At 37.2% G+C, this 13,972-nt stretch overlaps 1 protein-coding gene across 3 annotated transcripts in view; it reads right to left on the reverse strand.

Moving 5' to 3' along the window:
• Positions 1-13,972, reverse strand: part of Taf1 (TATA-box binding protein associated factor 1) — a 282,189-nt gene that overhangs the window by 36,853 nt on the left and 231,364 nt on the right. For 2 of the 3 annotated variants that reach the window (XM_081991789.1, XM_081991788.1), the window contains exons 16-19: positions 4,202-4,414; positions 3,919-4,150; positions 3,495-3,862; positions 3,296-3,438 (exon numbers count right to left, since the gene is read on the reverse strand). In XM_081991789.1, coding sequence (XP_081847915.1) covers positions 3,296-3,438; positions 3,495-3,862; positions 3,919-4,150; positions 4,202-4,414 — 956 coding nt within the window. The remainder of the gene's footprint in view (positions 1-3,295; positions 3,439-3,494; positions 3,863-3,918; positions 4,151-4,201; positions 4,415-13,972) is intronic. The other variant, XM_081991790.1, reaches the window with a different exon arrangement.

Genomic DNA, 13,972 nt, shown 5'->3' on the forward strand with positions numbered 1-13,972 from the left:
AAAATTTGGTACAGTCAGCGAGAAAAGGAGTGTCAACATTTGAACTGCCAGAAACACAGTTTGAAAGGGCAGTCAGGAACAAAATCGCCTGTAAAACCCACTTGGAGTGAGAAAGTGACTGTTTTAAGCACATTTTCGGAATCCTCATTAAATTTCCTATCCAATAACCAGAAAAAACGTTAAAAAATTTGGTACAGTCAGCGAGAAAAAAGAATGTCAAAGTTTGAACTGCCAGAAACACAGTTTGAAAGGACAGTCAGGGACAAAATCTCCTGTAAAACCTACTTGGAGTGAGAAAGTGACTGTTTTAAGTAAATTTTTGAAATCCTCATTAAATTTCCTATCCAATAACGTGAAAAAAACGTTAAAAAATTTGGTACAGTCAGCGAGAAAAGGAGTGTCAAAGTTTGAACTGCCAGAAACACAGTTTGAAAGAACAGTCAGGGACAAAAACGCCTATAAAACCTACCTGGAGTGAGAAAGTGACTGTTTTAAGAACATTTTTGGAATTCTCATTAAATTTCCTATCCAATAACCTGAAAAAACGTAAAAAAATTTGGTACAGTCAGCGAGAAAAGGAGTGCTAAAGTTTGAACTGCCAGAAACACAGTTTGAAAGGACAGTCAGGGACAAAATCGCCTGTAAAACCTACTTGGAGTGAGAAAGTGACTGTTTTAAGTACATTTTTGGAATCCTCATTAAATTTCCCATCCAATAACCTGAAAAAAAACGTAAAAAAAATTGGTACAGTCAGCGAGAAAAAAGAATGTCAAAGTTTGAACTGCCAGAAACACAGTTTGAAAGGACAGTCAGGGACAAAATCGCCTGTAAAACCTACTTGGAGTGAGAAAGTGACTGTTTTAAGTACATTTTTGGAATCCTCATTAAATTTCCTATCCAATAACCTGAAAAAACGTAAAAAAATTTGGTACAGTCAGCGAGAAAAGGAGTGTCAAAGTTTGAACTGCCAGAAATAGTTTAAAAGGACAGTCAGGGACAAAATCGCCTGTAAAACTCACTTGGAGTGAGAAAATGACTGTTTTAAGAACATTTTTGGAATCCTCATTAAATTTCCTATCCAATAACGTGAAAAAACGTTAAAAAATTTGGTACAGTCAGCGAGAAAGGGAGAGTCAAAGTTTGAACTGCCAGAAACACAGTTTGAAAGGACAGTCAGGGACAAAATCGCCTGTAAAACCTACTTGGAGTAAAAAAGTGACTGTTTTAAGCACATTTTTGGAATCCTCATTAAATTTCCTATCCAACAACCTGAAAAAACGTAAAAAAGTTTAGTATAGTCAGCGAGAAAGGGAGAGTCAAAGTTTGAACTGCCAGAAACACAGTTTGAAAGGACAGTCAGGGACAAAATCGCCTGTAAAACCTACTTGGAGTGAGAAAGTGACTGTTTTAAGTACATTTTTGGAATCCTCATTAAATTTCCCATCCAATAACCTGAAAAAAACGTAAAAAAAATTGGTACAGTCAGCGAGAAAAAAGAATGTCAAAGTTTGAACTGCCAGAAACACAGTTTGAAAGGACAGTCAGGGACAAAATCGCCTGTAAAACCTACTTGGAGTGAGAAAGTGACTGTTTTAAGTACATTTTTGGAATCCTCATTAAATTTCCTATCCAATAACCTGAAAAAACGTAAAAAAATTTGGTACAGTCAGCGAGAAAAGGAGTGTCAAAGTTTGAACTGCCAGAAATAGTTTAAAAGGACAGTCAGGGACAAAATCGCCTGTAAAACTCACTTGGAGTGAGAAAATGACTGTTTTAAGAACATTTTTGGAATCCTCATTAAATTTCCTATCCAATAACGTGAAAAAACGTTAAAAAATTTGGTACAGTCAGCGAGAAAGGGAGAGTCAAAGTTTGAACTGCCAGAAACACAGTTTGAAAGGACAGTCAGGGACAAAATCGCCTGTAAAACCTACTTGGAGTAAAAAAGTGACTGTTTTAAGCACATTTTTGGAATCCTCATTAAATTTCCTATCCAACAACCTGAAAAAACGTAAAAAAGTTTAGTATAGTCAGCGAGAAAGGGAGAGTCAAAGTTTGAACTGCCAGAAACACAGTTTGAAAGGACAGTCAGGGACAAAATCGCCTGTAAAACCTACTTGGAGTGAGAAAGTGACTGTTTTAAGTACATTTTTGGAATCCTCATTAAATTTCCCATCCAATAACCTGAAAAAAACGTAAAAAAAATTGGTACAGTCAGCGAGAAAAAAGAATGTCAAAGTTTGAACTGCCAGAAACACAGTTTGAAAGGACAGTCAGGGACAAAATCGCCTGTAAAACCTACTTGGAGTGAGAAAGTGACTGTTTTAAGCACATTTTTGGAATCCTCATTAAATTTCCTATCCAATAACCTGAAAAACGTTAATAAATTTGGTACAGTCAGCGAGAAAAGGAGTGTCAAACTTTGAACTGCCAGAAACAGTTTGAAAGGACAGTCAGGGACAAAATCGCCTATAAAACCTACTTGGAGTGAGAAAGTGACTGTTTTAAGCACATTTTTGGAATCCTCATTAAATTTCCCATCCAATAACCTGAAAAAAACGTAAAAAAAATTGGCACAGTCAGCGAGAAAAAAGAATGTCAAAGTTTGAACTGCCAGAAACACAGTTTGAAAGGACAGTCAGGGACAAAATCGCCTATAAAACCTACTTGGAGTGAGAAAGTGACTGTTTTAAGCACATTTTTGGAATCCTCATTAAATTTCCTATCCAATAACCAGAAAAAACGTAAAAAAATTTGGTACAGTCAGCGAGAAAAGGAGTGTCAAACTTTGAACTGCCAGTCAAGAACAAAATCCCACGTAAAACCCACTTGGAGTGAGAAAATGACTGTTTTAAGCACATTTTTGGAATCCTCATTCAATATCCTGTCTAATAACCTGAAAAAACGTTAAAAAATTTGGTACAGTCAGCGAAAAAAGGAGTGTCAAAGTTTGAACTGCCAGAAATAGTTTAAAAGGACAGTCAGGGACAAAATCGCCTGTAAAACCTACTTGGAGTGAGAAAGTGACTATTTTAAGAACATTTTTGGAATTCTCATTAAATTTCCTATCCAATAACCTGAAAAAACGAACCTGAAAGTTCGCTCTCACTGTATTGATTAGGACATTTTCGATTACCGAAACCACCAAAATATGAAAAACACAAATACAACTCACGCAAAATAATATCTTAATCGATAAATTCAAGTTGAAACGGGGAAAATTCGAAGAAATTGTCAACAAACAACCAGAATGATTCGTTTCGTTCAGTTCACAAGTAAAATAGACTTTACTTACCTCATCACAAGCAGCTTTGCAGGTCCTGACCAGCAATTCAGCCTTTTCGGTAAATGGCGAGTCTTTACCGTTGTACAGAATGCAATTTTCCAGTATTTGCTCCACGTCGACCATAAAATCGTGCCGGTTGTGGTAGCGATGTGCTGTAACCAACACCCAATAATTTCCACTCACTTTCGACAGTTCACCGAACTCTTACTTAAAATCCTTTTCGTGATTGTATCCAAATCCATAGGCCGTTTCACGATCGTGTAATAGTCCTTCACGTTTTTCTTATTCACCGGCTTGTGGAAAGGCCAGGACTCTGACAAAGCCTTCAGTTTGGTGTTCATGATGTTCTCCAGTAAATAAGTGAACGCCACTTGATCGTTATCCAGCAATGGATTAATAGCCTTTTCCAGACGCATCAATCTGTCTTCCTTCTCCCTCAACCTATCGACGCACTTGTTTAACATTCTAGTGGCTGCAATTGAAAAACTACTTTTAGAGCCGTTGTATATGTTGGAGTTTTCCACTATTTGATTCACGTCGGCCAGGAATTCTTCCCTGCTTTGATACTTCTTTTGCCTACAGGAGTAAAATTCCACTGTAACCACAATAAAAACTAAAATTAATCAGAGTACCGTAAATTCTCTCGAATTGTCTGCAAATCCATTGGTCGTGTAACAATGTTGTAGTAGTCGGTAACCTGTTTTTGGCTGACCGGAAAAATAAACGGTTGCACGTCCGGCATGTCCCGCATTTCGTTTAAAATCGCTTCTAAAATGCTGGACAGCACAACCACCGGATCTGTACGACGTCGATTAGCGGATTTGCTAGGTCTTTTCAGGTAGTCACAATGTACATCTGAAAGAGCTGTTTAACCTCGACTAGATTATGTTAATTTTTCGGTATGAATGAATGAACCTCGTTTCCGTTTTTTCCCCAGAGCATCACGAGGCACTTTCAGCAATAGACTGCGCCGTTTCATCTCTTCCGCGTGCTTAATCAACTTGCTGGACAGCTTGACTTTAGTCCCGTCCACATTAACTAAATCCTCGTCGTCTGTGTTTAGCTGCTTTTCGATTTCTTCTTCTTGTTCCTCGGTCAAAGCCACGTTCATTGCAGTTCCTGTACCGCCTAAATTCAGACAAACAACAAACAAATACCTTTATTTCCAAATTATGCAGGCATTACATACAAAAACAAGAAAAATATATTGTCACGAAATAGACTTTTAGTTATCTAGAAAACTCAAATTTTGCCATTCCTTTGTCGCTGACTGTACCAAATTTTTTAACGTTTTTTCAGGTTATCAGATAGGAAATTTAATGAGAATTCAAAAAATGTACGTAACAGTCACTTTCTCACTCCAAGTAGGTTTTACAGGCGATTTTGACCCTGACTGTCCTTTCAAACTGTGTTTCTGGCAGTTCAAACTTTGGCACTCCTTTTCTCGCTGACTGTACCAATTTTTTTAAAGTTTTTTTACGTTATCCGATAGGAAACTTAAAGAGGATTCCAAAAATGTTGCTAAAACAGTCATTTTCTCACTCCAAGTGGGTTTTGACCGCGATTTTTCCGTTGACTGTTCTTTCAAACTGTGTTTCTGGCAGTTCAAACTTTGACATTCCTTTTTTCGCTGACTGTACCAAATTTTTTAACGTTTTTTCAGGTTATTGGATAGGAAATTTAATGAGGATTCCAAAAATGTACATAAAACAGTCACTTTTTCACTCCAAGTAGGTTTTACAGGCGATTTTGTCCCTGACTGTCCTTTCAAACTGTGTTTCTGGCAGTTCAAACTTTGACATTCCTTTTCTCGCTGACTGTACTAAACTTTTTTACGTTTTTTCAGGTTGTTGGATAGGAAATTTAATGAGGATTCCAAAAATGTTCTTAAAACAGTCACTTTCTCACTCCAAGTGGGTTTTACAGGCGATTTGGTCCCTGACTGTCCTTTCAAACTGTGTTTCTGGCAGTTCAAACTTTGACATTCCTTTTTTCGCTGATAGTACCAAATTTTTTAACGTTTTTTCAGGTTATTGGATAGGAAATTTAATGAAAATTCCAAAAATGTGCTTAAAACAGTCATTTTCTCACTCCAAGTAGGTTTTACAGGCGATTTTGACCCTGACTGTCCTTTCAAACTGTGTTTCTGGCAGTTCAAACTTTGACATTCCTTTTTTCGCTGACAGTACCAAATTTTTTTACGTTTTTTCAGGTTATTGGATAGGAAATTTAATGAAAATTCCAAAAATGTGCTTAAAACAGTCATTTTCTCACTCCAAGTAGGTTTTACAGGCGATTTTGTCCCTGACTGTCCTTTCAAACTGTGTTTCTGGCAGTTCAAACTTTGACATTCCTTTTTTCGCTGACAGTACCAAATTTTTTTACGTTTTTTCAGGTTATTGGATAGGAAATTTAATGAGGATTCCAAAAATGTACATAAAACAGTCACTTTTTCACTCCAAGTAGGTTTTACAGGCGATTTTGTCCCTGACTGTCCTTTCAAACTGTGTTTCTGACAGTTCAAACTTTGACATTCCTTTTCTCGCTGACTGTACCAAATTTTTTTACGTTTTTTCAGGTTATTGGATAGGAAATTTAATGAGGATTCCAAAAATGTGCTTGAAACAGTCACTTTCTCACTCCAAGTAGGTTATATAGGCGATTTTGTCCCTGACCATCCTTTCAAAGTGTGTTTCTGGCAGTTCAAACTTTAACATTCCTTTTCTCGCTGACTGTACCAAATTTTTTTATGTTTTTTCAGGTTATTGGATAGGAAATTTAATGAGGATTCCAAAAATGTGCTTAAAACAGTCACTTTCTCACACCAAGTGGGTTTTACAGGCGATTTTGTCCCTGACTGTCCTTTCAAACTGTGTTTCTGGCAGTTCAAACTTTGACATTCCTTTTCTCGCTGACTGTACCAAATTTTTTAACGTTTTTTCAGGTTATTGGATAGGAAATTTAATGAGGATTCCAAAAATGTGCTTAAAACAGTCACTTTCTCACTCCAAGTGGGTTTTACAGGCGATTTTGTCACTGCCTGTCCTTTCAAACTGTGTTTCTGGCAGTTCAAACTTTGACATTCCTTTTCTCGCTGACTGTACCAAATTTTTTTACGTTTTTTCAGGTTATTGGATAGGAAATTGAATGAGGATTCCAAAAATGTGCTTAAAACAGTCATTTTCTCACTCCAAGTAGGTTTTATAGGCGATTTGGTCCCTGACTGCCCTTTCAAACTGTGTTTCTGGCAGCTCAAACTTTGACATTCCTTTGTTCGCTGACTGTACCAAATTTTTTAACGTTTTTTCAGGTTATTGGATAGGAAATTTAATGAGGATTCCAAAAATGTTCTTAAAACAGTCATTTTCTAACTCCAAGTAGGTTTTACAGGCGATTTTGTGCCTGACTGTCCTTTCAAACTGTGTTTCTGGCAGTTCAAACTTTGACATTACTTTTTTCGCTGACTGTACCAAATTTTTTAACGTTTTTTGCGTAGTCTTCATATAGAAAACATAAACATTAAAATCAACAACGACAGGTTAATACATGAAAGTAGAATTAAATATCTTGGAGTTATGTTGGATTCTGAACTAACTTTTCGTCCGCATGCTGACTATATCATGAGAAAATTTTCACAAAGAGTTGGATTTATTTATAGAGTTGGCAGAAATCTTTCTATGTATACCAAGTATCTTATGTATAACTGTCTGGCGGCACCGTATCTTAAATTTTGTTCTGCATTGTTGTACAATTTGCCAAACTACAAAATGAATGAATTTCAAGTAATTCAAAATAGAGCATTAAGAACAATTTTAAAATGTAACAGATACACTCCTGTAAAGTTGATGTTGAGTGTTGCCAATGTCATGTCGGTTGAACAAGGAATTATCTATGATGCCTATGTTTTTCTCTATAAATTAAGAAATAAATTACTACCTGCCTATATCTGTGATAGAGTAACATATTTTAAGGACGTTCATAATTATCAAACAAGAAATTGTAACGATTTTATCTTAGTTGATAGGTATCGCTCAAACAAAATGTCAAACTCCATCTTATGTAGAGGACTATCTGAGTACAATAAGCTACCAAATGATTTGAAAAACTGTGATAATTTTAAAAATTTTAGTACCATGTTGAGGAATTATGTGCTGTCCAACGTGTAAGGTAGTCGCCTCATGGATTTATCGGTTAAATTTTTTTAAAATGTATTGTATTGTAAATTGTATTTTAATTCTATTGAATATTTTGTACTATATGTTTACACTGTTTACTTTTTAATCGTTTTTTGTATATAGCATTTGGCTAAATAAATAAATATTATATTTTTTCAGGTTATTGGATAGGAAATTTAATGAGGGTTCCAAAAATGTGCTTAAAACAGTCACTTTCTCACTCCAAGTAGGTTCTCAGGCGATTTTGTCCCTGCCGGTCCTTTCAAACTGTGTTTCTGGCAGTTCAAACTTTGACATTCCTTTTCTCGCTGACTGTACCAAATTTTTAAACGTTTTTTCAGGTTATTGGATAGGAAATTTAATGAGGATTCCAAAAATGTTCTTAAAACAGTCATTTTCTCACTCCAAGTGGGTTTTACAGGGGATTTTCTCCCTGACTGCCCTTTCAAACTGTGTTTCTGACAGTTTAAACTTTGACATTCCTTTTTTCGCTGACTGTACCAAATTTTTTTACGTTTTTTTTACGTTATCAGATAGGAAATTTAATGAGAATTTCAAAAATGTACTTAAAACAGTCACTTTCTCACTCCAAGTAGGTTTTACAGGCGATTTTGTCCCTGACTGTCCTTTCAAACTGTGTTTCTGGCAGTTCAAACTTTGACATTCCTTTTCTCGCTGACTGTACCAATTTTTTTAAGTTTTTTCAGGTTATTGGATAGGATATTTAATGAGGATTCCAAAAATGTGCTTAAAACAGTCACTTTCTCACTGCAAGTAGGTTTTACAGGCGATTTTGTCCCTGACTGGCCTTTCAAACTGTGTTTCTGGCAGTTCAAACTTTGACATTCCTTTTTTCGCTGACTGTACCAAATTTTTTAACGTTTTTTCAGGTTATTGGATAGGAAATTTAATGAGGATTCCAAAAATGTGCTTAAAACAGTCACTTTCTCACTCCAAGTAGGTTTTACAGGCGATTTTGTCCCTGACTGTCCTTTTAAACTGTGTTTCTGGCAGTTCAAACTTTGACATTCCTTTTTTCGCTGACTGTAACAATTTTTTTAACGTTTTTTTCAGGTTATTGGATAGGAAATTTAATGAAGATTCCAAAAATGTACTTAAAACAGTCACTTTCTCACTCCAAGTAGGTTTTACAGGCGATTTTGTCCCTGACTGTCCTTTTAAACTGTGTTTCTGGCAGTTAAAACTTTGACACTCCTTTTCTCGCTGACTGTACCAAATTTTTTAACGTTTTTTTACGTTATCAGATAGGAAATTTAATGAGAATTCCAAAAATGTACTTAAAACAGTCACTTTCTCACTCCAAGTAGGGTTCACAGGCAATTTTGTCCCTGAGTGTCCTTTCAAACTGTGTTTCTGGCAGTTCAAACTTTGACATTCCTTTTTTCGCTGACTGTACCAAATTTTTTAACGTTTTTTTCAGGTTATTGGATAGGAAATTTAATGAGGATTCCAAAAATGTGCTTAAAACAGTCACTTTCTCACTCCAAGTAGGTTTTACAGGCGATTTTGTCCCTGACTGTCCTTTTAAACTGTGTTTCTGGCAGTTCAAACTTTGACATTCCTTTTTTCGCTGACTGTACCAAATTTTTTAAGGTTTTTTTTACGTTATCAGATAGGAAATTTAATGAGGATTTCAAAAATGTACTTAAATCAGTCATTTTCTCACTCCAAGTAGGTTTTACAGGCGATTTTGTCCCTGACTGCCCTTTCAAACTGTGTTTCTGGCAGTTCAAACTTTGACATTCCTTTTTTCGCTGACTGTACCAAATTTTTTAACGTTTTTTTCAGGTTATGGGATAGGAAATTTAATGAGGATTCCAAAAATGTGCTTAAAACAGTCACTTTCTCACTGCAAGTAGGTTTTACAAGCGATTTTGTCCCTGACTGTCCTTTCAAACTGTGTTTCTGACAGTTCAAACTTTGACATTCCTTTTTTCGCTGACTGTACCAAATTTTTTAACGTTTTTTCAGGTTATTGGATAGGAAATTTAATGAGGATTCCAAAAATGTGCTTAAAACAGTCATTTTCTCACTCTAAGTAGATTTACAGGCGATTTTGTCCCTGACTGTCCTTTCAAACTGTGTTTCTGGCAGTTCAAACTTTGGCACTCCTTTTCTCGCTGTCTGTACCAAATTTTTTAACGTTTTTTTACGTTATCAGATAGGAAATTTAATGAGAATTCCAAAAATGTGCTTAAAACAGTCACTTTCTCACTGCAAGTAGGTTTTACAGGCGATTTTGTCCCTGACTGGCCTTTCAAACTGTGTTTCTGGCAGTTCAAACTTTGACATTCCTTTTTTCGCTGACTGTACCAAATTTTTTAACGTTTTTTTCAGGTTATTGGATAGGAAATTTAATGAAGATTCCAAAAATGTGCTTAAAACAGTCATTTTCTCACTCCAAGGAGGTTTTACAGGCAATTTTGTCCCTGAATGTCCTTTCAAACTGTGTTTCTGGCAGTTCAAACTTTGACATTCCTTTTCTCGCTGACTGTACCAAATTTTTTAACGTTTTTTCAGGTTATTGGATAGGAAATTTAATGAGGATTCCAAAAATGTGCTTAAAACAGTCACTTTCTCACTCCAAGTGGGTTTTACAGGCGATTTTGTCCCTGACTGTCCTTTCAAAGTGTGTTTCTGACAGTTCAAACTTTGACATTCCTTTTTTCGCTGACTGTACAAAATTTTTTAACGTTTTTTCAGGTTATTGAATAGGAAATTTAATGAAGATTCCAAAAATGTGCTTAAAACAGTCACTTTCTCACTCCAAGTGGGTTTTACAGGCGATTTTGTCCCTGACTGTCCTTTTAAACTGTGTTTCTGGCAGTTCAAACTTTGACATTTCTTTTTTCGCTGACTGTACCAAATTTTTTAAGGTTTTTTTTTACGTTATCAGATAGGAAATTTAATGAGGATTTCAAAAATGTACTTAAAACAGTCATTTTCTCACTCCAAGTAGGTTTTACAGGCGATTTTGTCCCTGACTGCCCTTTCAAACTGTGTTTCTGGCAGTTCAAACTTTGACATTCCTTTTTTCGCTGACTGTACCAAATTTTTTAACGTTTTTTTCAGGTTATTGGATAGGAAATTTAATGAGGATTCCAAAAATGTACTTAAAACAGTCACTTTCTCGCTCCAAGTAGGTTTTACAGTCTCTATGATCAGCCGTTTTTGAGTTATTTAATTTGTTTCAAAGCAAACTTTGGACCATCCCCACCACTTTATATGAAGAGGTAGAAAAAAATGTTAAATAGCAAAATTGTTCGTTGAGAACAGACAATTTTTAGAGTTTTTGGACATTTTTCATTTTAGTGGTCCCTAACGGTGGATTTAGAAAGCTGAAAATTATTTTCTCGCGGCTAGACAGATTTTTTTCCCAAAGGGCTACTATGTCTAGTTTCCGAGAAAGAACGGCTTATTGGAACACCCAGGGTGCGTATTCTTGAAACGAGGGAAGGGAGTTATCAAGAGAGGTATTGTTAAATATGATATCCCATACCATAAGACTGCTAAATTTGAGAATAGCTTTGAGTATGTGTCCATTCAAATATTGAACTCAGCACTCTATCAGCCACTAATAAACTATTCCAGAACGGTACTTAGAAATAGATTAAAAAACATATTTCTTGAAGAAATGCGCAATGTTTGATTGTACTTACAAAACTGTAATCATTAAGATTATATGTAGTGGTTTGGGATATTTTGTTTTTTTCTGTATGTGAATTGTTATTGTAATGCTACTTACGGGCTCCATGGAAGAACGCTATTGCGAATGGCAGCCTTTTGTGTAAGATGTAGATATATTTTGCACAATAAAGATTAAAAAAAAAAAAGAGAAAGGCTTGTACAATGTGACAGGGACCCGTTATTGTCAGCTTCTTCTGACACATTCTATCAACACTTCTCCTGAGATTTCCGTTCCCTACTTTCAAGAATTAGACTCCTGTACTGGTGATTATTCAATACGTATATAATATTGTTACGATTTTCCCGTGGGTTCACACAAAGTCAGTTTAACTCAACAATCAATAAATTTATTACACTTCAAAACACTCCGTACAATAATTAACACAGCTACTAAAAACACTACTACAATTCCACAATTATTCCACTATTTAAACTTAACCGCGTTCCCAAATTCACTACTACACTACTCTCTCGTCGACGGTCGACGCCGCTTCTTTTATATTCACAAACCACGTTCTAGAATGACCGCGAAACGCTTCGCGATTTGCCTTGACCATTCAAGAATCTTCCAGGTAGCGTTTTCTAACTGTGGCCTACTTTAATACGCGCCCGGCCAGATATTGCGGCGCATCGATTTCATCCTGACTCGAGCATAGTAGGCCCAAACCGTAACACTGCCCCCCTCTTAAAGCTGATCGTCCCGATCCGCTTCATCTAATCCCTGGTATTTCTTGAGTCTGTCCAGATGGACAATTTTCATCTTGCCTTTGGGGCTGCGTTGAACTCTGTAGGCGACGTCGTTTAACCTTTTTACCACATTGTAAGGTCCCTCCCAGTGTCGTTGCCATCTTTGACTTAATCCTTTGCTCCTTCTGGGTTGAAACATCCACACAGCATCACCTTCCTTATAATTGCCACCAGTTGGTCTGTGGTCCAGCGTCATCTTCATACGGTCGTTGTTTGGTTTCATCTTCTCTGTCTCAAGTTCCCGAATTGTGATGGATCCCTTCTGTAACGAACACTGGTCACACCGTTTACACCATTCCTCAACGTCCTTTCTGAAGTTAATCCAGTAAAACCGATCTCTTATTCTAGCCAAAGTCTGGTTTACTCCAAAGTGTCCTCCTCCGCGACTGTCATGTAGTTCTCGCAGCACATTCTCTTTGCAGGAATTGGGCACTATTGTTTGGTAAACAAAGCGTTTTCCGTCTGGACTTTCCCATTTGCGAGTAATTAAGTCATCTCGCAGTCGAAGCGAATTCCACTGTAACCAGTAACCCCTTACTGTTGGTCCATATCTGGAAATCTGTTGCCAATCCGGTTTCAAATCCTTCTCCAACCATCTTCTGATTACTTTCAAATCAGAGTCTGAGCGCTGTCCTTTTATTATGACTTCCTTAGAAACGCTGCTCTTCATTCTTTTTGTAGCCTCTTTATCTGTCACCATCGCGATTTGACCAATCCTCCAACCATTATGAATTTGTCCTTTCCGATACCTTAAGTCACTATCCAAAGCTTGACGATCCTCTACATATCGCGGTAAATGTCCTTCCGGGTTCTTCATTTCCTGCTCCTGGTTACGCCAGTTCTGCGGGGTCGGTAAACGAGACTGCTGTCTGCAATTCCATTGGTAATGTCCTTTACGTCCACAAATATAACATGTAATGTTTCTTTTAGCAGAGGAGTTCCGGTGATTTGTTCTAATGTCCTGATTTCGTCGGCACTGTGGGTTTGGAGAACAAGACCGCTGTGTGCAATTCCTTCTAATGTGTCCCGTACGTCCGCATCGGTAACACTCCACTCTCGTGATCGGACGTGACCGTTCTAACTGTCTGGACTGACCATTTCCTAATGCTGCCATTTGTTGCACTAATTGGCCGAACAATGATTCAATTTTATTTATTGATGTAGCAACATGATCGGCTGACGGTACTCCTTCCTCTTGAATAGGCTCTGGCTTTAAATCATTGCACGCAGCTTCAATTTCCAGCGCTCGAATCAGTAATTCGCTGTTGTTGCTCCCTTTGAACATCTTCAGCCATTTCTTTACCTCCAGATCTCGAATCCCATCTACAAAATACTGTGCCACAAGTTCTACTTGGATTTCATCCGGGACGGCTGGGTAAGCCAGATGCACAAGGCGACGAATTTCGGTTTCAAACTCTTCTAGATTTTCACCAGTTTTCTGCTGTCTTGCCATTAATTGCGTTCGATACAGTCCTTTCTTATGTTGATCCCCATAACGACGTTCTAATGCAGCTACTAATGCTTCATAGTTGCTTCGTTGGGCGATAGGCAGAGTCTGTAACAGCTCCAATGCAGGTCCTCGTAATGCCACCACCAGTGCTACAGCCTTTTCCTCGTTACTCCATCTATTTGCATTTGCAGCGGCCTCAAATTGGAGTTGGTACGTTGCCCATGAAGTTTGACCGTCGTATGTGGGAGGCTTGATCTTGTTGAGCCCGTTTCCGGTGATCACTGTAGAGCTGGCTCCTCTGCTGTCAATTTTCTGCTCTAAGTCACGTAACTTTATCTCGACATCATTCTGGATTTTATTAATGTCGTCCCGAACATCATTAATGTCTTCCCGAACATCCTTTAATTTTTCCTCAACATCACACTCCATCTTTTTAAGACTATCGGATACATACTCTTGGATTTCTGTCTTGTTCCGTGCTAGAACGTTCAATATTTCTACGTTACGTTTTTCTTGCCGCTCTCTATCTTCTTGACGCATTTCTATATCTTGTTGTAGCATTCTTTCTTGTTGTTGTCGAATCCTTTCTTGTTCTTCCTTCTCTTG

The sequence above is a fragment of the Ips typographus genome, linkage group LG13, assembly GCF_016097725.1.
Source record: "Ips typographus isolate SLU linkage group LG13, UJ_Ityp_2.0, whole genome shotgun sequence".
In the NCBI taxonomy this organism is placed as follows: Eukaryota; Metazoa; Arthropoda; class Insecta; order Coleoptera; family Curculionidae; genus Ips; species Ips typographus.